This window comes from Ochlerotatus camptorhynchus, unplaced genomic scaffold (genome assembly GCF_037179485.1).
Source record: "Ochlerotatus camptorhynchus isolate MF236.1 unplaced genomic scaffold, CSIRO-AGI_Acam_v1.1 ptg000150l, whole genome shotgun sequence".
NCBI lineage: Eukaryota > Metazoa > Arthropoda > Insecta > Diptera > Culicidae > Ochlerotatus > Ochlerotatus camptorhynchus.
The window spans coordinates 1,724,477-1,752,077 of record NW_027040640.1 but is presented as its reverse complement, the minus strand read 5'-3'; the positions used below and the strand labels follow the sequence as shown (position 1 = coordinate 1,752,077).

The 27,601-nt window shown below is 39.7% G+C and overlaps 1 protein-coding gene and 1 long non-coding RNA gene across 3 annotated transcripts in view; both read left to right on the top strand.

Moving 5' to 3' along the window:
• LOC135701196 (uncharacterized) overlaps positions 1–1,899 on the top strand; it is a 118,111-nt gene extending 116,212 nt beyond the window's left edge. Inside the window, exon 3 of the long non-coding RNA XR_010517620.1 lies at positions 1,836–1,899. This is a non-coding gene — a long non-coding RNA (uncharacterized LOC135701196). The remainder of the gene's footprint in view (positions 1–1,835) is intronic.
• A 2-nt stretch (positions 1,900–1,901) lies between these two features.
• ken (ken and barbie) overlaps positions 1,902–27,601 on the top strand; it is a 73,314-nt gene continuing 47,614 nt past the window's right edge. For both annotated transcript variants that reach the window (XM_065221919.1, XM_065221920.1), the window contains exon 1: positions 1,902–2,125. In XM_065221919.1, coding sequence (XP_065077991.1) covers positions 2,116–2,125 — 10 coding nt within the window. In that variant the 5' untranslated portion in view covers positions 1,902–2,115. The remainder of the gene's footprint in view (positions 2,126–27,601) is intronic.

Below are 27,601 nucleotides of genomic sequence, written 5' to 3'. Positions count from 1 at the left end.
GATATAGGGTTGTCTTCCTTGCGCCTCGAAGGTATTCAAAATTCAGAAAACTTCATAAACAAGATACAAGATTGTTCTGAAAATACATCCAAGTTTCTTCCGAGTGTGATAATCAAAGTTTCAGGAAAATACCCCTTACTCCTCTACACTCACAAACATTCCGGAAATTTCTTCGAAAAATGGCTAAAAATTATTTTGAAAATCAACAGCTTCTTTAGTAATTCCCTTCTTTGAAATGTATTGTAAAACCCATTATATTTAAACATCAAGTGCTCGTTGGCGCCAAACACAAACCTCTGACGTTTGGTTTTAGCAAGTACAATAATCAAGATCCAAGTTGAACCTAAATCGAAAACGGTATTTGAAAAACACTCTGATATTTACCAAAATAAGTCCTTGCTATCGTTTAATATGAAAAGTAAACTGAACTGAAATATTTTAACGTTTTTTCATTAAATAAATATTTCATCATTTATGATGAACAAGCCTTGCTTCAGAGCTGTAACTGAAATAACTCAATGAAACGCGTTAGTCTTTTAATAATCCGAGGCTTGTGACCTTTTCCTAGTTCATAAATTTCGTCTAAACTACAGTCATGGAACATGATAAAATAACATGCCTTAAGCGTCAGGCGTTCGATGATTATTCCATCTACCGGACCAAATCAAGCGTCTAACAGTTAAATTATTAAAATGTATCTGAGAAAAACCATAGGGATCTTCAGTTAGTGTACTAAAAATACAATCACCCTTCTAAAAAAGAAAAAAAATTACAGTTGATAAGTTTATGAGCTTCATCAAAACCATGATGAAACTTGATGAAACTACAACAGCCAAGTGTGAAAGCATCCCTTTTATCGAACTCACGTCAACCACCCCAAATGAATCATCGTGATCGTATTACCTTCACCAGATGATGCCGACGGATCGTCAGAGGGTGACCAAGAACACTCCTTCCCACAGCAAAACCGCATCCGAGACGGTTGACTTCCACGTTCCTGAGCACAGATAAATCATCCCGCGCCTACTGCTGCTGCTCCGTATTCATACCTACCTCATTTATTGCCGCAAGCATCCCAAAGTAGGCACTACTGCTACTTTTTCCTTGACAGTAAAACGATGAGTGCGAAGCGGGACCGCATCAGTAAAGCGCAAAACTGAGTGAGTGGAGCACCCCATTCGAAATTAATGTTGCTTGACACATCTGTGTTCTGATGTGCATGCGCTGAAGTTCTGTTCTGTGCGGATATTTCTCCAAGGACTGAGAGATCATAATCATAGGGCAAAATGTGATTTGTGCTTGCCAACCAGTGCGCAAAAGTCGTGCCGCTGTTGTTTTGATTGTATGTGGAAATTGATTCTTGATTAAATAATTACCTCCTCGCGGCAGCGGCATCAGAGGTGGGATCACACCCGTCGGGCAGGTTTTTGTTTAAAGCGAAACGATATAAACGAAACGGGCACCGATGGACCCCTCGCTCGCTCATCAGAACCTCCGATCCACAAGGCGAGAGATAGGTTAAACGTGATATCATCGCCGATGGATACCTTTCCTTTTCTCGAAGCGATCTTGCGGCAAACTTTCAACCGCAACGTGACTCTAATGATTGCCGACCTAGGCGACCGGTCCGTGGTGCAACGAGTTCCACTGGAAGTGGGGAAATGTATTCGGTAACACCTCCTCCTCGCGGGGAAACGTCCCAGCGATTGATCTGACTTGTACCATTAAAAGAATATTTATTTCGAATCAACATTCTTTGTCCATAGCAAAGATCTACAACACAACCTGATAATTACAACTAACCTGTACTCTCTTGTTTCGCTCTCTGATTGCAGCCCCCGTCCCCCTCCACTCTGATGCCGTCCAGTCCATCGTCGTAGAGTGCGCGCGGTGAGACACTGCTCCTCACCTGGGGGTGGCACCGTTCGACAACATTCCCCGTTTCCCCTTCCGTTTCCGGTGCACTATCCGGTACGGACCACGTGGAGGCCAGTGATATATATAAATATATACACCTAGGAGAGGACATTCCCCACCACACAACTACCAAGCTGCGCAGCTTCTCAAACATCAACTTTGTGGCAGCCGGGCAGTACGCAAAACGCGACCGTGTAAATGCTTGGAGGTAATTAAATCGAATCCCATATTTCAACGCGACAAAGTGACACTGCATTTGCATCCCCGATCTTGCTTGACGACGATCTGCGTTCCCGGTTAGGAATGCCAGGTGTGTTTGGAAAATGGAATTCATATGTCTTCAGCGATATTTTTCAAATTTGCGACCGGGGAAGGGGATGGCATTTAAGGGAACTTTGTAAAAGTTCAGGGATCGTATTAGAACTTCCAGAAGCTTCATAGATCATTGCATGGCACTTCGTAGAATTTCAGGGAACTTCATAGAGGTTCAGGAAACTTGTTAGAATTGTTTGCAAGTTTTGTAGAAGTTACTTACATTGTAGAAGTTCAGCGAACTTCAAACAACCTTAGGAAACTTCGTGGAAGTCCAGGAAGTTTTGTAGTAGTTAAACGAATTTTGTTGAAGTTCAGCGAAGACTGTAGTAGTTTAGTGAACTTTGAAGAACTTCATTGAACTTTATAGAAATTAAGCGAACTTTAGTGAATCATTTTGAAGTTCATCGAGATTTATCTTTAACTTCAGGTGCTTCTTAGATGTTTAGGGAACATTGTAGAAATTCTGGGAACTTCTTAGAGGTTCAGGAAACATCGTAGAAGTGGAAAAATTTTATGAGTTTGAGGAACTTTGTAAAAGTTAAGGTAACCTCGTAAATGTTCGGGACCTTCTTTTAATTTCAGGGCACTTCATTGAAGTTTAACGATCTTGGAATCTTCTTCTTCTTCATCTTCGAATTTCAAGCTTATCGCATATTAGCTTATTGCGTGCTATCATCTTGGTGTTCTAGATGCACTTCCACAGTTATTAATTGAGAGCTTTCGATGCCTGTACCATTTCTGCATTAGTATAATTGTATGGCAAGTACAACCATACTCTATGGCCCAGGGAAGTCGAGAAATTTTGCAACCCGAAAAATTCCTAGACCGGACCGGGAATCGAACCCAGCCACCTCCAGCATGATCTTGCTTTGTAGCCGCGCTATTACCAACCCCAGTAGCATTGCAAGTTTTATCGAGGTTTTAAAGCATTCTACAAGTCTAAATCATTGTCTTCAGAACCCTCATAAAACCTGAATTGTTACTTGGGAGCTGAGCCGACGATCTTGAAATAGTTCAGTGAATTCCGGACAAGTTCAGGAAACTTCGTGGAACTTCGCGGAAAATCATCTAAGTGCACCAAACTTTGTAGAAGTTTAAAGAATTACGTAGCAATTCGAGGAATTGCGTAAAACCTCATAGCGGTGCAAAGAATTTTGAAAAAGTTCAGGGAATTTCGTAGAAGATCATTTGTTTTTTTTAAGTTTAGCAAACTTCTAACAACTTCAGCAATCTTCGTTTCAGTTTAGGGAACTTCGTAGCAGTTCGAAAGAGATCTTTCTTCAAAAAAGCTTAATGATCTTCCTGGAAGGTTTAGAAACGTTTAAGTTCAGGGAACTTTTCAGATGTTGTTTTTGATGAAGTTCATATATGTTCTGAGACCTTGGAAGAATTAAGAGAGTTTGAAAAACATGTGGAACTTGGAAGAAGTTCAGGGAACGTTGTATAAGTTATAAGATATTCTCTCACATTGATCAAGTGTTATTCTGAAAATTTCCAACTGTTCAAAAATACAGATATTCTCCCAAGACGGCAGGTTGATCAGGAAGTATACAAACGATCCCAAGATAGACGAATAATTCAGTAAAGTTCTCGAGATATTTTTTCAAGACTTCAGATTGACGTCTCTCAGATATTCAATTGACCAGAAAGTTGTCCAGCTGTTCGAAGATTTGAATAAAGTCCTCTTGATGTTTTTCAAAACTTCAGGCTGATCAAGTTAGTAATTGTGAAAAGCTTAAAGTAAAAATTCTAGTGTTATTGCTCAGAATTTTCAAAATCCGACAGTTAAATATTTGTTCTAGAATCTTGATTGTTTCCAAGCTTGGACTATTTTTTTCAAGGTCCTGGATTTCGAAAACGTTTCTATGTGTTTTGTTTTTTTAGAGCGTGATCAAATTAAACGCCAGATATTTATTATTTTTTTAAGTTCCACAGTTTTGAAGCGTTATCTTAGTATAAAAACTTTTCGCCATCCTAGTTAATTTGAGTTTTATTTTTATTTTTATAATTCCAAAGTCTAATTTATCTCTGTAGAAAATTCGACCAACTATCCCAATTAAGAATTAGATCAAACCCGAAAATAATACCATTTATAGGATTTGAAAACATTCCAGGATTCTGTGAGTCAACTAAACATAACATATCAGACGCGTTGGAAAGCTTTCCGCACACAAAAATACATTCTAGAGCATGCAATAACTTACTGAGATCCTAGGTTCAAGATTCAGGACAATGTGTTAAATTTATTTTAAGAGGGAATCAAAGAGGACTGATTAAGGGTTTCTCCCAAAATCAGGGGATATATCCAGATAAACGAAAATTTCAGTTAAGACCTGTAGATGTTTGTTCAATACATTGCTCACATAATTGGAGATGCTTAACGCCAACTTAAGGACTTAAAGTGAACATTGAATACCATCGATGAGGAGATGAAAGTATAGAATTGATAGTTTCGTTACAGAACGGCAGTGTGATGCTTAACGATTTGGACGGGGAGAGTGGGAATGCCAACTCCCTATTGATAACATTTCGTGGATAAAGGGCGAGCTCTGCTCCCCACTCATTGGGGCATCTTCCTGTTTGGGGGCTTGTCTTTTTGACCAATTGGCTGATCAAGTTGCTGGAAGGAGATTCTTTATTGTTTCCTATCGATCTACCCAATCCGTTTTTGGCCCTTCATACAGCGACATGTTGAGGGCAATCAGAGGTTATTAAGCTTGATCAAGACAAACAGAGAAGAGAGCCCACTGCTGTTGGACTTAGTTTCCGTACTGCAATGGGTGGTAAACCACTATCATCATATCATATCAGAACGGCAGTGTGATGCTTACGTCAGATGGCGACTTACGTGTGTAACGATCGATAGAACCGTTTCCACACATCGGAGGTACATAAGCGAATCGGCGATCATTCCTTTTACCAGTGGTGGCGATGGGAAACACCCCTTACCGCCCCTCGCCAACGGGTGAGTTTGGTAAAGGGAATGCGCGATCTGATTCGTACCTCACTCAAAATTGTTCTTACCTAGCAATTTTCGCACTGCCGTACAATAACGGAACTACCAACTCTATACTTTCATCTCCTCGTGTATCGTATAAAATGTTCACTTTAAGTCTTATATTCATAATCAAAATCAAAGAGCTTCAAATTGGAAGCCACTTCTTCATCAAAATTTTTCACTTGTCTACTTGAAATTCAAAAAACTTTCGAAAATCTTCTTTACTTTCAACATTTGTTCAAAAATCATCACCAAACATGAAATGTCTTCACACACACTTAGTTTTGTTTTCGCCTGCTCGGCAATTTTTTGCGGAGATTTGCACAGCTTAGTGATCGGCAATACATTCTATTGATATCTCAGCAAACATGACATTTGATTGCTGAAATTCAGCAAAACATATTCCAAGACTCAGTAAACAAACGTCACTTTTGCTGAGAACTCGGCAAAGTGTGTTTGCCGGCAGATTCGGCAAAAAAGAGTAAGTGTGCAGAATATCACCGAATACCATCAAAATGAAGACATGTCTTCAAATCTGGCATCCCCATTCCCGATGTAGTTTAGTGTCCGACAGACTTGTAAACACTGGAATTTCTTGTAAGCTCACACGGCGAGTGAAGTCCAAGGCAAAGATAACGAACGATGCGCGAGCCTTGAGAAACCCTTGAGGAAAGTGACCATATTTACACAGTCCCGGGGCCCTTCCCGAAAAAAAAAACAAATGAATGTAATCTAATCGACAATTTACAACGCCCCCTTCTTTTTTGTTTTGGAGAAGTGGAAAAGAGTTGTTCCAACGTTGTAAACAAGTCTTATCTAGGTGAGCGACGGTGGATGTAAGAACTGCCCGAAAGGGACGGATATAGTTGCGCCGGGAACCGGTTCAATCCGCTTCCGCAAGAGTAAGGTTGACCCGTCCGAAAATAGGTAAAAATAGCGAAATGTGTTTTGAGGAGATAATGAAGCTCAGTTAGGAAGGGAATTTAGGGACGTCCTTGGAAAATTTCCCAACTTGAGTCGGAAAGATTAGTTGTGATATGGCCAGGGGCGATCTACGATTGTTAAATTAGACGCCGAATTGATTCACACGAATTTTCGCTTCACATTTTGGTTCGTAAAACTTGTTAGCGAAAATTAGGCAAATTTACTCTAATGAGAGTTGGTGATTTGACGCTCAGTGAAGAAGAAAACCCTTCCTTTTCACAGCATCCCATTTTGGGAGACTATCTTAGCGACGAAATTACCATTTATTGTCTATGATTTTCTGAATAATTAGCATGATCAGTCTAAAGTATTACGTGCTTATATATTTTGCCGTCTTGGATTAATATTTGAAAGACAAAATTATATTTTTAAACAGCTGGAGATCTTAAGAATAATACTTGATCAACCTATTGAGTTGAAAAAAATATCCACAAAACTCAACTGAAACCTTCGTCAATCTGGAGATCTTTCGACTACTTCTTGAAAAACTTTCCACCTATTTCAAAAATATCCGTTAGCTTCTACAACGCTCTTTGAACTTCTAAAACATCTGCAAAATTCCATTAAGTTCTTGAACAAATGCTCAACCTATACGAAGTTCCCTGAACTTTTTCCACGTTTCACAATCAAACTCTCTTACCTCTATGAGGACCATAGAACATCTGTGCACTGCACTGAACTTCTACGAGTACTCATGAACATCTGGGAAGTTCCTTAAAATTTCATGAAGTTCTCGAAAAGTTTATTGCAACACCGCTTAGGCAAGTAGATCTCTGGCAAACTGCTGCGAAGTTCCCTAAAAAAAAAGAAAAAATCCTTGAAGCTCGTTGAGATGTACGAAATTGTTTGATCTTCTAAGAAATTCCCTGTATTTGTATGAAATTCAATGCAGTTCCTCGAATTGTTACGAAATTCGCTAAACTTATACAAAGTTTTCTACACTTCTACGTTTCTCGTTGATTTTCCATGAACTTTCTCAAAGTTTCCTGAGCATGAACGGAATTACCTGAACCATTTCAAGTCCCTTAAACTTCAACGAAGTGGCATGATATTAAGAGAAGTTTCCCAAACATTTAAGAAATTCCTTTAAATTAAACAATGTTATCTTAACTTCCACGAAGTTTCCCAAATATGCATAAATTACCCTGTTATACAAAGTTTTCTGATTTTTTACAAAATTTGCTGAATTTTTACGAATTTTTCTGAAGCTCTCTGGATGTCTGCAAAGTTTCCTGAACTTCTACGATGTTTCCTGAACTTCCAAAGGGGTAGGGGGTTTTACAAAGTTCACTAAACTTCGTCATATTTCGTTGAGCTTTTACTTAATTCGTTGAACTTCTACACAATTCTCTTAACAGCTTAAAAGTTCAGCGAACTTCAAAGCTGTTAAGAGAATTGTGTACTAAAATTGTACAAAATTTACACCACTTCTAAAACGTTACCTAAACTTCTGAGCAGCTACGTGATGAACTTCTATACCGTTTCCTGATTTTTTACTAAGTTCCATGAAGTTCTACGAAATTTTCTGTTGATCTACGAAGTTTCTTGAAGATCTACGAAGTTCCTTGAAGTTTCCTGAAGTCAAAGAGAAATGCCTGAACATCAATTTCAAGGAGAATATATCTAAAGTACCCAATTTTGTTACATAGTTACATGAAGCTCTACAATGTTCACTAAACTTCGCCAAATTTCGCTGAACTTCTTCTAAGTTCTCTTAACAGCTTTGAAGTTCGCTGAACTTCTACAAAGATTGCTAAAATTCTACAAAAAAAAAATCACTTCTAGAACGTTTCCTAAATTTCTGAGCAGTTTCTTGAACTTCTACACCGTTTCCTGATGTTTTACTAAGCTTCCTGAAGTTCTACAAAGTTTCCTGGAGATCTACAAAGTTTCTTGAAGATCTACGAAGTTTCTTGAAGTTGAAAAGAAATACTTGAACAGTTACATAAAGTTCGCACAAATTTAACAAAGTTCAATGAAGTTCTACAAAGTTCACTAAACTTCTTCATATATTGCTGAGCTTTTACTTAATTCGTTAAACTTCTACAAAGTACTCCTAACAGCTTTGAAGTTCTATAAAGATTGCTAAAATTCTACAAAATTTACTTAACTTCTAGAACCTTTCCTAAATTTCTGAGCAGTTCCGTGAACTTTTACACCATTTCCTGAATTTTTACTAAGTTCCCTGAAGTTCTGCGAAGTTTCCTGGAGATCTACGAAGTATTTTGAAGATTTACGAAGTTCCTTGAAGTTTCCTGAAGTTAAAGAGAAATACCTGAACATCAATTTCAAGGAGAATATATCTAAAGTACCCAATTTTGCTACATAGTTCAATGAAGTTCTACAAAGATTACTAAACTTCGCCATATTTCGCTGAACTTCTACAAAGTCCTCTTAACAGCTTTGAAATTCACTGAACTTCTACAAAGATTGCTAAGATTCTACAAAATTTGTTACACCTCTAGAAAGTTTCCTAAACTTCTGAGCAGTTACGTGAACGTCTATACCGTTTCCTGATATTTTACTATGTACCCTGAAATTCTACAAAGTTTCCTGGAGATCTACGAAGTTTCTTGAAGAACTACGAAGTTTCTTGAAGTTGAAAAGAAATACCTAAACATCAACATTAGGGAGAAGTTACATAAAGTTCGCACAAATTTAACAAAGTTTAATGAAGTTTGACAAAGTTCACTAAACTTTGTCATATATTGCTGAGCTTTTACTTAATTCGTTAAACTTCTACAAAGTACTCTTAACAGCTTTGAAGTTCTATAAAGATTGCTAAAATTCTACAAAATTGGTTACACCTTTAGAAAGTTTCCTAAACTTCTAAGCAGTTCCGTGAACTTCTACACCGTTTCCTGATGTTTTACTATGTACCCTGAAGTTCTACGAAGTTTCCTGAAGATCTACGAAGTTTCTTGAAGATCTACGAAGTTCCTTGAAGTTTCTAAAAGTTGAAAATAAATACCAGAACATCAAGTTCAAGGAGAATATATCTAATGTACCCAATTTTGTTACATAGTTCGATGAAGTTCTACAAAGTTATATTATCGCTTAACTTCTAAAAAGTCCTCTTAACAGCTGTGAAGTTCGCTGAACTTCTACAAAGATTTCTAAAATTCTACAAAGTTGGTTATTCCTAAAGAAAGTTACCAAAACTAAACTGCTCAGAAATACCGTTTCCTGATTTTTTACTAAGTTTCCTGAAGTTCTAAGAAGTTTCCTGGAGATCTACGAAGTTTCTTGAAATCTACGAAGTTCCTTGAAGTTTCTTGAAGTTGAAAAGAAATACTCAACTTTAGGGAAAAGTTTTATAACGTTCACACAAATTTAACAAAGTTCAATGAAGTTTTATAAAGTTCACTAAACTGCGTCATATATTGCTGAGCTTTTACTTAATTCGTTAAACTTCTACAAAGTACTTATACAGCTTTGAAGTTCTACAAAGATTGCTGAAATCCTAAAAAAAAAATTGCTGCACTTCTAGAAAGTTTCCAAAACTTCTAAGCAGTTCCGTGATCTTCTACGCAGTTTCCTGAATTTTTGGATTTTAAGTTCCCTGAAGTTCTACGAAGTTTCGTGAAGACCTATGAAGTTTCTTGGAGATCTACGAAGTTCCCTGTAATGAAACTTTCCGAGAATTTATACGAAGTTCCCTGAAATCAACTGCTTTAAAGATTCTTTTTTGATAAACATGAACTTGCGAATTTGAAAGCAGTCGTGAAGACATGTGAAGACATTTCGTCCATCTCGATGAAGTTTTTTTTTTTAATTACAGCTGGCATCCCTGTTCCGAGGTCACATTTTTTAAACTTACAGTAGATAAACAATAGGAAGCATAAGAATAAGCAATCCATATTGATCATCGTTGATCGATCTGTAAAATGAACCCCCACCCGACAGAAGTTCGTCAATATTTCCATCAATATTTGAATATCAATACTTCGAGCAATATTTTTGCTGGGTCATCAACATAGGGATGCTGTTCACTAGAGAGCGCCTAGTATAAGAGAGGAGCGGACTGGTTGGTTTTGAGCCAAAAGAAACTGTCAAAGCCAGAGCCAATCGAGCAACGCCTATCTTGATTGCATTGGCAGTGTTGCTAGAATTCACCTAGGCATAGGTTGCCAAGGCAGTTTGTTTGGAATCCGCTCCTCTCTTATACTAGATCCTCTCTACTCTTCACTACCCAAGTAACATTGCAAGTTTTATGGAGGTTTTAAAGCATGCTACAAGTCTAAATCGTGGTCTACAGAACCCTTATAAAACCGAAATTGTTACTTGGGTATATTGCTTATATCCGACGGACTTTTCCAAGTCAAATGGCAACTGCAGCAAGCCCCACCTGCTTCAGAAGTACGGGAGAAGGGGAAAACGAGGGGAATGAAGCACGAAATCCAACTTTTTTGATTCTGCGTCAATATGTGCGTCCTCGTCGTCAAAATTTTTGAATATTACACTGCCACTCTCAAAATTGAGTCGAATTGTTTTTTCGATTTTCCTAGAAAATACTTCTTGAACATGAAGAAAGTCTTGAGATATTTCACTCAGACTATTAGTGTTCTCCTAAACTGAGTAAAATGTTGGTCAATTTTCCTCAATTTCAAGCAGTTTTTGCTGAAAAAGTGAGACAATTTTTACTCATTCTGCTTTACAAATTCGACTCAGTTACTGAGTTTTTGGCTGGTTTCCGCCGTAGGCTGGTTCGTATCTTACGAATTTCTGACTAGAATCCTAAAGTAATTCTTTGGAGGATTACCGTGGGATTGTAAGGAGAGCGCCTGGTGAATTCCTAAGGCCCGAACGCAATGTGGGCGGAAGCGGAACAGAAACGGAAATTTTGACAGTTGTCACAAATGATATCAAGATGTCTAACCGAAGTCGATTTGATACTAACTAGCTTTCAATTCGACAAACACGTTTACTCAGATCGGGCTTTTGCGCTGCCGCTGCCGTTCCGCTTTCGCTGTCAGTGCGCTTGGGCCTTTAGAAGAAGATAGATTTGAGTAAAATTAAAAGATAATTCTGATGATGAATTTTGAAGAGATTTGAAACGGAATTTGAGTAACAAATCTAAGGAGAATTCTAAGCGAGAGCTGACTAAAATTTCAAGATAATTCTGAGAAAAATTTCAGATGAATCACAATAAAAAAAAATTCCATGGAACTTCCTTGGAAGCTTGAGGATAATTCTACAAGGGATTTTGAAGAGGATTCTGAGGATAATTCCAAAGAAATTTTTAGCGGAATTCTAAAAAAAAACTGAGGAGAGTTCCCTGAAAATCGCCATAAGCTTTCTAAAAACAATCAATTCTCAGTTTACTTCCAAACAAACGCCGAAAAGAATCTCTAGAAGCATTGCTGAGTATTTTTTTGAGAAAAATTAAATAAAAGGTTCAAACCCAAGTAACATTTTGGGTTTTTTTAGGGTTCTGTATACCATGATTTAGACTTGTAGAATGCTATAAAATCTTAATAAAACTTACAGTGTTACTTGGGAAGTAAATTCCTAAAAAACTCTGAGGAGAATTTCTAGAGAATTCAGAAATTCCAACCAAAGTCCTTGGAAAAAAATAGAAGAAGAGGTAAATCAACTGTTCCTAAGAAGAATTCTACGAAAGATTCCAAGAGAGCACTTTTAGAAAGAATCAAACGGATATCTGATAATAATTGTAAGGTATTTATGTGAAGAATTTCTAATGAATTTTAAGGAGAACTTTTGATGAATTCCAAGATGATTCGGAAAAAAAAATAATCGAACTTTAAAGATAATTCCTAAAGAATTCTAAGGTGCATTCCATGCATTTCTAAAGGAGGATTTCTGGAGAATTCTAATGATAATTCCAAGCCGATTGCAACCAAATTACATGTGTAAAAAATCGTCTGCTCCTAAGGAGAATTCTACGGAAGATTCCAAGAGAGCACTCTTAGGGGTAATCAAATGGATGTCTGACAATAATTCCAACGTATTTCTATGTTGAATTTTTAGGGAATGGTTAGGAGAACTCCTGATGAATTCCAAAGAAAATTTCAAGATAATTTGGAAAATTTTGTCAAATTTTGAAGATAATTTCACGTGAGTTCTGATGAGTATTTTTATGAAGAGAATTTCTGAAGGAGAATTTGGAGCAGATTTTCAAACATATTCTGAAGAATTTTACACTTTTGACTTAGGACTACGTCTTTAATTTCTATACTGGGGTTCACATAAAAAAAATCAAAATTCAGACATGTAACGAAAAATCCCAAACACGGACGCAACGATAGAGCGCAAATCGAACACACGACACATTGCGCATGCTCACATGAGCGAGTTCAATGCTCGGTTGACCGCTCACCATTTCACCAATGAAAGGAAGGGAGGACAAAAGCAGCGATAATATGAGTGGAACAGCACGTATCGCACCGATACGAAGACGATGATGAAAGCACCCACATCGACCGAAGAAAAGGCTTCCCGCAATAGGCTGCCGTCATCCGGTCGGCATCGACTTGCACTGGTGTGGCCACCATTTGAAAAACAACCTTTTAAGGGCCACCAATTCAAAAACGGAAAGAGTTAAGAACTAATTGATCAGTATATTTGTTCCGTCCACTAGCGGTCCTACGTCAAGCTTCCGATCGTGCTCCTAGGCACAGACCCTTCTACTTTTTTTTTTAAAAGAGTACCACTAAAGTTCTTTGAAGAATTTCAAGGGAATTCTAAGGAGAGTTTCGAGAAAATTTGGAGGTTAATTTCAAGGATAATTTTCAGCTAATTCATAATGATTTTTGGGAAACTTCTGAGAAAATTATGTGGAATATTTTGGATTGAATTCCCAGGGAATTATGAAAAATCCAGAAGATTTTTTTAAAAGAGAATTCCAAGAAGAATTCCAAGGAAGCTTCGAGAAGAATTCCAAGACAATGACAACGCAGTTCAGAGCGAAGAATGGGATGGAGCTTCTAGAAGCCTTTCAAGGGAATTCTAAGTAGAAAGTTTAACTTGAATTACAATCCCATTGATATCTTCTCTCACATCGGATTTTGAAGTCTTCTATTCTCTAATTACTGTTACTATATCACGTTTTAGGCTGTTAGGTCTGCCGCCTTCTTACATGATAGTGTTGGAATAAAGCGTGTCAAAGCTATACTCTAGACTAGACCCATTCGGTGGTAATGTGATCAATCCGTTATCTTTAATAATGTTTGACAGAGTACTCAAAGAAGGGTTCAGATCTGAAATGAAAGATGCCTTTCCACTGAGGCTGTGGAGAATTTTCAGTTGCCTTAGAAAAATCCATTAGAGTGTGGAACACCTTCAACAAGTCTCTGATGACCTCCGAGAAAATATTTGAACATTTCCGTAGGAGATACAAAGAAGCAATCGTAAAATTCCTATGGGAAGTGTAGACATATGTTTAAAAGCATTTTAACATCTTAGGATATGGAAAGGTACATTGTTTGGTAGGTTCTCGAGTAAACCAAAAGTTCAAGAGATGTATCTCCAGTACCTCTGAAAAAGGATCTGAAAGCTTTAAAAACAATGTTCAGAAATGTCGAAAAAGTCTTTCAATATTAGGTAGATCTTCAAAAACGATATAAACGGTCAGTTGAGGTTGCTCCTTTTGCCTCTTTTGAATGTGAATTCAAACATGACCGACAGATGGAGCGGAGCGGGATTTGCGATTGTAACTACTTTGGAAAGATGCATAAATGACGTAGAATTTTAGGGTGACCAGCCATGTAGAAAAATACGCTACAAGGGAGAGAGGAGCCAAAGCTAAGGCTTCATGAAACGTAAACAAACGTTAAACGTTTATTTACGTTAGATGAAGCACCAATTTTGAACCCTCTCCCCCTTGCAGCGTATTTCCTCATGGCTGGTCACCCTAAAATGCTACGTCATTTATGCATCTTTCCTAAGTAGTTACAATCGCAAATCCCGCTCCGCTCCATCTGTCGGTCATGTTTGAATTCACATTCAAAAGAGGCAAAAGGAGCAACCTCAACTGACCGTTTATATCGTTTTTGAAGATCTACGTAATATTGAAAGACTTTTTCGACATTTCTGAAATGTGATCGTTTACACGTCAAGTGACACAACCCAAACTTCAAATCTTATGTTCCCTACCAGAAAATCAGCCAGATTGTGTCGACCATAAGCGATCGTAAAATACTGGATACAGACCTTTGAATCGTCTAATCAGATGAAAGAATTCAAACCCTCTTTTTTCTTTCCCTTCCAAGATCACATCCGGTGGGACAAGAGAGCGACAAAGTGCAACGCGACGCGAGGAGGCAAAAATATTGCAATCTCGCTCATTGCTAACCTAAGATCAAGGTCAAACTGCTGTCGCTACCGCGTGCCATAAGTAATGCAGCACCCGTAAGAATGGTTACGTAAGAAATAAAAGATACAAAAGTACACGATCATTGACGATCAGCCGCGCATCTCAACCAAAACCTAATCACATCGAGAGAGAGAGAGAGAGAAAAAAAAGTGAAAGGAAACCGATAACTTTGGCTGGATTTCGTCTTATTCGTCGTCGATTCGAATTCGAAAGAGGAGGAGCTCCGTCACGACGGCGACACGTGGAAACTCCAACGAATTTGAAAGTGCTGCCCAGCGCAGCGCAGCGCTTCGCTCGCTTGTTTATGTTTATATAATCTAGACATTTCCTCATCGCACACCAATCTAAAGGCGTGCGCGGGAGAGAACGAGGCGGGGGGGGGGAGCACCTCCATGATACCGTGTCTAGTAAGGGAATAGATGGGAAAGCAAAGATATAGAATTACTCATTTCCATTCACTTGCCTGCCATGTGTGTGCTGCACGAATGGGCATGGGGCGGGTTGAACAGAGGCGGTTTGTGCGGAGTAGTTGCATCTAATTACTCATTCCAAGACGTACAAAGCGAGCTAAAACGAGCAACAAGTGTAATTTTGAGACACACAACCGCGATTTGTTATGGAAAATAGTGTTGGCGTAGGCAGGACAAATACGATCCGATTGGGATCTGCTTGTACAATATTAGAAATGTGTTAATTGACAGATAAACGAAATTAATTGATCGTTTTAGGGTTTTCATGGGCAATATATCGTTTCGGAGGGGTTCTAAAGTTGCCATTTTTTATGGTTCGATACGAGATAGACGTTAATGAAGGTAGTAAATCATGCTAGATCAGTTCAAGTCTATTTTTCTCACGCTCGCTAACCGGTTCGGTACCGGTTCCAGAGCTGTTCTAATGATAGTTGTCCACGCTGATTTATTAGGCTTGCTTCATTGATGGGACTTACTCATTCGTCCCGGAGTAATTCCCTAAATTGCACACAAAGTGCTACAATGTACGACAGCGAAACATCACTTTGGTCACGCAACTTTACTTTTCACCTCGTTTGGATTCTCAACGCTCGCAGAGGAGCAGCAATTATCACCCTGTGCGCTAAGTGCAGTGCCAAGCGAAATTTTCCCATTCCCGGATCCAGTGTTGATGATTGACTGACAACCGAGTCCGCGGGCTGAGTTACTAGAGACATTCCTATTCGTGTCTGACGGGTGAACCTTCGGGGAAATACCGTCACGCCAAACTTTCAAATATGGCTCTTCCAAGTTTTTATGCCATCGCAGTAATCCACATCTTATCGTTTTGCTGTCAAATTTTGGGTGGAAGAGGGATGGGGTCCAGAATCGCTGCCGGCAGAAAAAGAGAACCCAGCCGACTGGAACTGCCGCACTAAAAACCAGCCGACTGTGGTGCATAAATTTGAATCGTCTTCTGTTCGCTGTTTTGCGATCGAATTTCAAAAACAAGCGAAAGAAAATCAGAACAATTTCTTGAAGGAGAAAAGAACTCCCGCCTGAGATAAAAAAAAAAAAAAAACAGGAGAAAGAGAAATGATGGAATCGCAAGATTTAGATTTAATTTATTCAGAGATCGGCTTCGCACATACGAATGAAAGAGGTTCTCGTTCGCATTTTTTTGCGAAGAATGAATGGGACGAAGCAAAAACCGTGTAAACGAAAATGAATTTAGAACGGGTTAGAAAGAAAGAAATAAGGAAGGAGATCGCCAATCGTCAAAACAGGTAGCTTGGCTCGGCTCGGCTCGGCTCGGAGCGATCGGTGCGAATTTTTTTCTACTTCTTTCTTCGAAGCCGAACCGGTTTTGCATGAAAGTAAAAGTAGCGACAGCAAGAAAGAAAAAGGACCTCAAAACTGGTTCTCTTGTCTGGAGAACGAAGCGATAATAAAAAAAATATTCGCGTGTGCTCCAACCGTCGTCTCTGCTGCTTTCTTGATGGGAAAAAATACGAAATATATATATCTTCGTTCGATCTGCTGCTGGCTGCTCCCGGCAGCCACACCAAATGAGGCCTTTTCCAAGAATCGAGTCTGGGATTGAATTTCGATAAGTAATTACCGAAGAATTCTCGGAAAAGAATCATCCGATGCCAAAGCGAACCTAGTTTGCCATGCACTTTTTGACGACGAAAGCGACAGAAAAACGATCATTTTTGTGACGTTATTCAACCGATTACTCAAGGGTTTGACCGAGTTTCGTCACGTGAAAGAGTTCCGTGCCGACGACATAATTTCTCATTATAGAAAAAAATAAACAATGGATTCGATGGTCTTCGAGGGTCACTCATCGGTCTCATTCGGAGTGTCTTTAATAGGGTCGTTTGTGTTCACGACGGCGCGGGAATTGGAAACAAAATGACACCGCCGAAGGTGAAAGACGTGAAATCGCGCTCCGGTCATAAATATAAAAATAATATTAATTATGTAATTTTTGTTTCAATTAGCAGTTTTTTCAGGTGTGTGCGTGTGGAATGGCACGGCATTTTTTCTTTCTTTCTCTGTGGTGTAGATGTAATGTCACACGATTGTCAATTCTACGCGGCGACGGCGCTCGCGAGTGCGGGTTTCGATTGACCCTGAAATTTACGTGGCTTTTGCTTTCGAGGTTTTCTCCATTGATGATGAGTCGATGAGGCTGGGAGGGTAGGGGCTTTGTGGGCTGGAAGGAAATTGCGTTCGGCGTGGAACATGTGTGTATTTTATGATACCATACGAAGACCACGGCGATGACGGCGAGACGAGAAATGCGTGTGATTGGATTTCGTAATGAGGAGTCGGTGTCTGATTTGATTAAGCTGGATTTTCGAACAAATTTCGTAACAGTTGAACGATGAGTGACCTATTTTTAGACACTCTATTGCAAACTTATCGTTTAAGTGTCAGTTCGAGCAATGTAAATCGTTTTCGTGGTTACGGTGCAACTACATCGGAGTAGGTGGCGCTTATGAGTGCAAATCAAAAACAGGTGAACCTCGAAATACATAATTTGAAGCTAGGTGCCAAGCTAAAGAGGACAGGTTAAATAGGTTTTGATTCGACCTTCTCTGATTTGCGTGAAACTTTGTATCATTGTTTGTAATGGCTAATGATTCACATTTTAATTGGAAATGACGTTTTCGTTCTATGGTTTTTTGAAAATTATTGAATCCACAAAATGGCCGAATTTTAGCTCAAATGTGAATGATTACCCATGAAAAGCAATACTGCAAAGTTTTGCACAAATCGAAGAAGGCCGCGTCAGAATCGATTCGTCATTTGAATTTGGAATTGCTCAACGAATCTGGATTATTTCCACCAGTAAAGGGTCATCCACGAATTATGTAAGGCTTTTCAAACAATTCAAACAAAACCGACAATGCCGATCAGCATTTCGTCATGGAATTTGCCGGAAACTGCACTTGCAGATCCACAGTTCCACGTCCCAAGAAGGATATAGCTCATCATCGGCAGTGAAGCCTTCTGGAAACTCCATACTGGTCGGAAGATGTCATTAGGAAATGATCTTCCATGGTTGACTGAAATACCATTCGGATGGGACTGCATCCAGTCAGTCAAAATGCATTCCTCGGATCTACAATCTTTCGACAAAGAACGATCCTCTAGAATCCGCACTCCTGAAGTTCTGGGAAATCGAAACCATATCCGATGGATCACCACTATCTGTCGAAGAAAATCGCTGTGAGCAACACTACGCATCGACCACTACTCGTGATCCATCTGGGAGGTACATCGTCAGTCCCCCTCGAACCGACAATCCCAAAGTTGTCCTAGGAAGCTCCCGGGAAACCGCAGACCGTCGTCTTCCAAGCCTCGAGTGGCGACTCGAACGTGATCCTGCTACCAAGGATGCATACCACCGCTTCATGGACCACGCTGCCTTCAAGGAGTCGAGTACAACAACGAAGGTCAGGGTCGTCTTCGACGCGTAGTGCAAGACGTCGTCGGGATATTCCCTGAACAACACGTTATTGGTTGGTCCTGGTGCTGAGGTTTCGCATTCGCTTCGTGGCTATGGCTGCCGACGTGGAGAAAAGGTATCGCCAAATGCTTCATTTCGCCAGCGACCGAAGATTCCTACGAATCCGCTTCAGGAAGAGCCGCACCGATCCAATTTCCACCTACGAACTGCAGACAGTCACCTACGGTACTGCGTCTGCTCCGTTCTTGGCCACGAGGACTCTGCAACAAATTGCTCTAGATAATGGTGATCAATCCACGATCCGGTCAACCACGATTTCTACGCCGATGATTTTCTGTCTGGTACCGACGATGTAGAATCTGCCATCGAGCTTCGCAAACAGGTAACAGAGATGCTTAATGTTGTTGGATTTCCAATCAAGAAGTAGGAATCGAATATTCCTGAGGTTCTCCAGGACGTTCCACCGGAAGATCTGGCGCTCAAACCTCTACACGACCTACAAGATGAGCCAGCAGTTTCAACTCTCGGTCTCGTCTGGGAACCATCGAACTTCGGTTCAAGGTCCAGCTACCACTTCCTGCTGCGATCCTGACGAAGCGTAAGGTGATGTCTTACATCGCTCAAATCTTCGACCCGCTTGGTCTCGTGGGTCCTACAATCGTTGTCGCCAAACTATTCATGCAGCGTTTGTGGGCCTTGAAGCAGAATGGTGACTCTGCGCTGCACGATTATCGACGCAGCTCTACAAGAAGGTGAATGCTGCCCTGAAGATATCTGCCACTGCTTTCTTCTGGACGGATTCCACCACCGTTCTCCAATGGCTAAGATCATCGCCTAGCTGTTGGAAGGCATTCTTAGCGAATCGAGTGGCGCAAATGCAGCACGCAAGCGACGTGAACTGCTGGAAACACATTGCTGGCATGGAGAACCCTGCCGATGATATCTCGCGAGGACTGAATCCAGTGGACCTTCAGCAATGCAAGCGCTGGTGGAACGGTCCTGAGTGGCTGTCACGTGCTCCGGAAGCCTGGCCGAAACCAATTCCATCCGAAGAAGAAACGGGAGCGATTGTTGAAGAAGTTCGTAAGGCACCACTCGTTGCGATGAGCAGCCAGAAAACCAGCCAATTCCTCCACTGACCACCGTAGAGCTTCAACGTGCTGAGCTTCGGCTCAAAGAATATCGTCCTGGTCGATGAATGAACTCAGCCACTTTAAAGCGGAAGACTTGGCAACTCTTTCCCCGTTGACTAAATCGGCAATTTCTTCGGGAAACGATTGCTGTTGTTCCAGGCAACACAGCCGAGGAGTGGAGGAATTGGCTGGTTTTCAATGCTGAGGGTGGTGTACTTTACCGGATCACAACGGCGCAGCGATGCACGTAGCGTAAGCAGACAGCTGTAACACGACGAAACTTGGAGAAACGAGCAAACAAATCGTCGCAGAAGTCCACCTGAAGGACGGTCATCGCAACGAGTGGTGCCTTACGAACTTCTTCAACAGTCGCTCCCGTTTCTTCTTCGGATGGAATTGGTTTCGGCCAGGCTTAGTGATCTAAAAAAAATTAGGTCCCTGCAATTTCTACTAACAGAGCAAACGTTGCTACACTGCCGCTAATGCCAAGCCCGTCCCATGGCAAAAATCAGAAAGCCAAGAAAAATGCGTTTTAAGTTTGCTAGAGTAGTAAATCGGGCCATTCCGGAGAATTTACCAAAATTCACGTTTCTCGATTCCCGGGGATCTGATTTGGATTTCCCGCGAAACAGCTTAATTTTATTATTTCTGGAAATTTTATTTAATGTGTTTGGGGAAAGTCCGGAGAAACTTCCGGAAAATGTTGGAAAAACTTTCTGCAGGTAGTTTAAAGATACGAAAAAAAGAAAGAAACTTCTGGAGCAAATTCCAAAGGAAATCTAAAAAAATCGCAGAAGACAAATGATAATTCTAGTGGAAGGCAGGAGCTTGTTTTGGAGGAAGTCAGAATAACCTTCGGATGAACGTTAAAAGAATCTTCCAGAGGAAGTCAAAACCACTTCTGGAGGAAGACAGTTCCATGTGAAGTCGGAAGAATGTTCCGTTGGAACTGAAATAAAACTTCCCAGAATCAAAAGACAATGTCAGGGGAATCTCGAGAGAAATTTAAAGTCAGTTTGAAATATGGAGAAAAATTTCCACTTGAAGTCGAACAAAACTTTTGGAATAAAATATATATAAAGAATATGTTAAAGCTCCTGGAGAAGATGGAAGTCTAAGAAACTTTTTTAGAAAATTCCTCAAGATTACGAAACGAAATCAGAAAACAGGCACTCATAAGCGATGCCTGGACGAATCCTGGGGAATGCCGGGAGAAGTTTCGGGAGAAGCTTCCAGGACAAGTTGGCAAACAAATTCCAGGGAAATTGAAAACAACTACCGAGAGATCATGGTAGACTCCCGGGTGAAGTCAGAAAAACTTTCGAAGGAAGTTCGATAAATTTTCCTGGAGAAACCAGAAGAAATTTCCGGGGAAAATCGGAGAAACTTCCGAATGATGTCAAAAGAAACATGAGGGAGAGATTAGAAAAAAAAAAACTTCGTTGGAAGTCGAAAGATAATTTCTGGAGATGGCAGAATTCTTCATGCGTCTTTCAATATATCTTCCAGGGTAAGTTTGAAGCAACTAAGGCGCAATCATGATAGAATCTACCGAGTCAAGTAAGACAAATTTTCGAAGGAAGTCCGATAAACTTTTCTGGAGAAACCAGAAGGACTTCAATTTGAAGTTGAGAGAAGTTTCCGGGAAACTAGGAGAGGTTGGAATAAACCTTCTTGGGAAGTCGAAAGACAATTTCTGGAGAAGCCAAAATTCTTCATACGTCGTTCAATAGATTTTCCAAACAACTTCCAGGTGAAGTTGAAAAAAGACTACCGAGAAATCATGGTAGAATGGTGAAGTCAGAAAATCTTTCGAAAAAAGGCCAACACACCTTCCTGGAGAAACCAAAAGGACTTCAACTTAAGGCTGGAAGATGTTTCCGGGAAAATAGGAGAAACTTGCTGTGCAGACGAAATACAATTTCTGTAGAAGTAGGCAAACAAATTCCAGGGGAAGTTTGAAGAAACTACGGAGAGATCATGATAGAATCTACCGAGTGAAATCAGACAAAAATTTCGATGGAAGTCCGATAAACTTTTCTGGAGATACCACAAGGACTTCAACTTGATGTCAGAAGAAACTTCCGGGAGAAGTCGGAAAAACCTTATTGGGAAGTCGAAAGGTAATTTCTGGAGAAGCCAGACTTCTTCATGCGTCGTTCAATAGATCTTTCAGGGCAAGTTGGCAAACAAATTCCAGGATAAGTTGGAAGATTCTACGGAGAGATCATAATAGAATCTACCGAGTGAAGTCAGAAAAATTTTCGATGGAATAAACTTTTCTGGAGATACCAGAAGAACTTCAACTTGAGGTTGGAAAAACTTTCTGGGAAATATCGGTGAAACTTCCAGATGATGCCAGAAGAAACTTCCGGAGAAGTCGGAAAAACTTATTGGGAAGGGTAATTTCTGGAGAAGCTAGACTTCTTCATGCGTCTTTCAAATTCCAGGGGAAGTTGAAAATGCTACTAAAAGAGCATGGTAGAATCCTTCAGGTAAAGTCAGAAAAAATTTCGATGGAAGTCCGATAAACTTTTCTGGAGATACCAGAAGGACTTAAACTTGAGGTTGGAAAAAGTTTCTGGGAAATATCGGAGAAACTTCCAGTTGATGCCAGAAGAAACTTCCGGAGAGGTCGGAAAAAACTTCTTGGGAAGTAGAAAGGTAATTTCTGGAGAAGCCAGACTTCTTCATGCGTCGTTCAAATTCCAGGGGAAGTTGAAAATACTGCTAAAAGAGCATGGTAGAATCATTCAGGTAAAGTCAGAAAAAAGTTCGATGGAAGTCCGATAAACTTTTTTGGAGATACCAGAAGGACTTCAACTTGAGGTTGGAAAAATGATGATGTCAGAAGAAACTTCCGGGAGAAGTCGGAAAACCCTTCTTGGGAAGTTGAAAGGTAATTACTGGAGAAGCTAGAATTCTTCATGCGTCGTTCAATAGATCTTCCAGGGCAAGTTGGCAAACAAATTCCAGGGACTTTGGAAGAAACTACGGAGAGATCATAATAGAATCTACCGAGTGAAGTCCGAAAATTTTTCGATGGAAGTCCGATAAATTTTTCTGGAGATACCAGAAGGACTTCAACATGAGGTTGGACAAACTTTCTGGGAAATATTGGAGAAACTTCCAGATGATGCCAGAGCAAACTTCCGGGAGAAGTCGGAAAAACTTCTTAGGAAGTCGAAAGGTAATTTCTGGAGAAGCTATTCATGCGTCGTTCAATAGATCTTCCAGGGCAAGTTGGCAAACAAATTCCAGGGAAGTTGAAAAAACTACTTGAAGAGCATGGTAGAATCTTTCGGGTAAAGTCAGAAACACTTTCCTGGAGTAACGAGAAGGATTTCAACTTGAGGTTGGAGGAAGTTTCCGGGAAAAATCGGAGAAACTTCCTGATGATGTCAGAAGAAACATCCGAGAGAGGTCGGAAAAAACTTCTTGGAAAGTCGAAAGGTAATTTCTGGAGAAGCCAGACTTCATGCGTCGTTCAAATTCCAGGGGAAGTTGAAAATACTACTAAAAGAGCATGGTAGAATCCTTCAGGTAAAGTCAGAAAAAATTTCGATGGAAGTTCGATAAACTTTTCTGGAGATACCAGAAGGACTTCAACTTGAGGTTGGACAAAGTTTCTGGGAAATATTGGAGAAACTTCCAGATGATGCCAGAAGAAACTTCCGGGAGGAGTCGGAAAAACTTCTTAGGAAGTCGAAAGGTAATTTCTGGAGAAGCTATTCATGCGTCGTTCAATAGATCTTCCAGGGCAAGTTGGCAAACAAATTCCAGGGGAAGTTGAAAAAACTACTTGAAGAGCATGGTAGAATCTTTCGGGTAAAGTCAGAAACACTTTCCTGGAGTAACGAGAAGGGTTTCAACTTGAGGTTGGAGTAAGTTTCCGGGAAAAATCGGAGAAACTTCCTGATGATGTCAGAAGAAACATCCGGGAGAAGTCGAAAAAAAAAACTTCTTGGAAAGTCGAAAGGTAATTTCTGGACCGTGAATTCTTTATGAGTCGTTCAATAGATCTTTGAGGGCAAGTTGACAAAAAAATTCCGGGGGAAGTCGAAAAACTACAAAGAGATCATGGTATAATCTTCCGAGTGAAGTCAGAACAACTTTAGAAGGAAGTCCGATAAACTTTTCTGAAGAAACCAGAAGGACTTACACTTGAGGTTGGTCGATTTGAAGTTGCAAGAGGTTTCCGGGAAAAATAGGAGAAACTTTTGGATGATGTCAGAAGAAATTTCCGGGAGATGTTGGAACAAACTTCTTGGGAAGTCGAAAGACAATTTCTGGAGAAGCCAGAATTCTTCATGCGTCGTTCAATAGATCTTCCAGGCCAAGTTGGCAAACATATTCAAGTGAAAGTTAAAACCACTACCGAGAGATCATGGTAGAATCTTTTGTTGGAAGTCCGATAAACTTTTCTGGAGAAACGAGAAGAAATTTAAACTTGAGGTTGGAGAAAGTTTCCGCAAAAAATCGGAGCATTTTCCGGATGATGTCAGAAGAAACATCTGGGAGAGGCCGAAAAAAAAAACTTTTTGGGAAGTCAAAAGGCAATTTCCGGATAACCGTGAATTCTTTATGCGTCGTTCAATAGATCTTTGAGGGACAAGTTGGCAAACAAATTCAAGGGAGGGGAAGTTGGAAAACTACAAAGACATCATGGTAGAACCTTTCGGGTGAAGTCAGAAGAACTTTAGAAGGAAGTCCGATAAACTTTCCAAGAGAAACCCGAAAGACTTACACTTGAGGTTGGTCGGGAAAAATCGGAGAAACTTCCGGATGATGTCAGAAAAAAACTAAGACAATTTATGGAGAAACTAAAATTCTTCATACGTCGTCCAGTAGATCTTCCAGGCCAAGTTGGCAAACAAATTCCAGCGAGAATTAAAAAAAAAAAACTACCAGGAGATCATGGTATAGTTTTCCGGGGGAAGTCAGAACAAGTTTTGAAGGAAATCCGATAAACTTTCCTCGAGAAACCAGAAGGACTTCAACTTGAGATTAGAAAAACATTCCGGGAAAGTTTGGAGAAACTTCCGGATGATGTCAGAATAAACTTCCGAGGTCGGAAAAACTTCTTATGAAGTCGAAAGGCAATTTCTGGAGAAGCCAGAATTCTGCATGCGTCGTTTTTTAAAGAAGCTACTTCTGAAAACTTATTAAAGAATCTTCATTGGAACCTCAATTAGAAGATTGTTTAGAAGATATTAATATGAGCTTCTCTGGCTTATAAAAACACGGCCAGGACAGTAAATCTGAGAAAGCTACGCAGTAAACGAGCATTTTTCCATGGTTTAAGGAGCATTTCATCGTTTTCATACCGCAAAAACCATTTTCCCAAAAAAAATACTTCCAAGGTAAACTTAAGGACCCCTCGATTTCCGGTAAGCGCTCAGTAGAATCTCAAGGGAGAAGGGAATCCCAAATTAATTCTACGACGAATTCCAGGTTGCAAATAAATGCATAATTGCTAAGAAATAGAAGAAAATAATTCCAAGAGAATTCTGAGGAAAAATTCAATGGAAGTTTGAAGTATGATTTCACGGGTATTTTAGGAGAAAATTTAAGGAATGCCATGGAATATTGAATAGGAATTGTAAAAAGAATTACATGAGCAGTTTAACGGCAAATGACGATTCTGAAAAACTCAACCTTCTCCGATTTGCACGAAGTTTTGCATTATTGTGTGTTATGGGCAATCATTCACATTTTATTAAAAAAAAATCAGCCATTTTGTATATTGTTTTTTTTTGTAATAGCTTGTTTGTCGTTTTTCAATAAATTGTAGCACCAATTATCAAATCAAAATCATTGTTTTTTTTAATTCAGCCTGAACTGATCACATGAGAATTTAAAGGAGAATTTTAACACAATTCTGGAGAGAAATATTAGATAGTTCTAAATAGAATTTCATTATGATTATGAGGAGTACTCCTTGTTAGTTCACATGATAGTTAAAAAATATATGAGGTGTATTCCTAACAAATTTTGAAGAGAATTCCAAGGGAATTCATAGGAGATTCCATGGAGTATTTCAATGCCTTAACTAGGAAAACTCAATGTGGCATACCATGAAAATTCTGAAGAATATTTTATGAAATTCCTGAGTAAACGCAAGAGTAATTCAAGGAATAAGTCCATTGAAGTTTTGGAGGAGTACTCAGAAAATGCTGAGGAGATTCCAAGATTTTGAAGTCAAACAAATTTTTGAAACTCTAAAACACTGAAAACTTCTGAGATTGGATTTTTAAATCAAGCAGTGATAGGGTTAACTACCCCATTCCCGGCCTATTAAGCCTATTAAGAAACCAATCTTGGAGATATTATCAAAAGTCTAATACTGCTTCTTGACGTCAAACTCGGCCTACGGATTCTAAACTCGGCCTAAGGCATTGAAACGCCAATGAATTCACTTCGGCCTATCGGATGAAGATAAAAATTGATTCGGTCGGAGTGCTTCTTTTGTTTATGGGTGCAAACCTTCATATCACGCGTTCTCATTGACTTCGTTCGGTAGCTTATTAACTAAAGTATCGTACCAAACGCATAATTGACTTGTTAACTATGAAATCATGGATTTATCTGAAGTTGTCTGCTCGATTGACCCAAAATGGGCGATTTGGTAGAAGCAGTTCTCTACCCTATTTAGAACTTCTTTTTTTTTTCAATAAATTTATGTGTTAGGCTTAATCGCGTTAGCTTTACGGAGCCGATGGTTCATTTTTTTAGAAATACTACGTCTAGTAAGGGTGAACCGATTACTCGCGGTTGGCTCAAGGTTAGAAAGGGAAACATTTTTGATGGAAGAGTCAAGGGAGGAGCATGGAAATGGGGTATCGTTGTCTCATCAGAGAGTTGTCGGTCGCAGGCATTAAAGCGTTGTGAATTGTGACCAAGCTGATGTTCGACAGGCTTTGGTGACCAGTGAGCACAGGAAAAATGCATTTTCCCACTACAATGTGCAGTCTTCATTAGTGACTTATCAAAATCTAACCCCCTCAAGCACTCATCCCCTAGTTAAAAATGTCAAGATCACACGTATAAAAATGAAACTACAACTACAACGAAACAGAGCGAGTATGACATTTTCACGCACAGTTTGACACTTGCTTATGGGATTTTTCGGTGAAGTACTTAGTAACCGAATAAGCAATAATCCGCAATGCTTTGCACAGTCTGACGTTTGATGGTGAGATTTCCCCATTAGAGTGAAAAGTTACAGGAGCTTCATAGTAGAAAAATATCAAGGAAAACCATTTTAAGCAGGGGCAAGACAACTTAGATATATACGCAACTATTTTCAAATATTTCAAAATATCATCAACCAAATTTAAGTACAATTATGCAATTCATTTTTGATCGTTTGATCTCAATTTGCAACCAAATTTAACTTAATTTTCAAAAACTAATACAGTAATTCCCCGATTTCATCGGCCCCCTTTTTGATAATCTTTTCTAATGTTCAACAAAATGTTCTTTTTCAGTGGTCTCATTGCACCATCCATCTTGAAGTGGACTGAGAAAGATTAGGAATAACGATTATCTGAAATTATTTAAAGATATACTGTAATGTTTTTTGTACTGAACAACTTATGTTCTACGACTATATTCGTTTTCAATGCAATCTTGACGCATTCACAAAGGTTGTCCCGCCCCTACTGTTAAAGTCATTTTCCCTTCTGTATCGTTTTCCTGTCATACATACATTTCTTCCTCCCAGTTCCTTACTTTAAAAAAAACCCAACCTTTCGCCTCGGAGATCATAACACTTTCAAGCACGTGCCCATATCGTCAGCACTGGATTTAATTTTGCGCACACATTACAATCACCGTATGCAAATGAGCAGTCCACCCGCTATTCGATCGCTTTTGATTGGATCTTGTGTGCAGTGCCGGGCGCGATGCAATCAGATACACTGACGCCACCAATCGTCGCACTGCCGTCGCCGTTGTTGCACTCGATCCATTAATCTTTCTCAACTT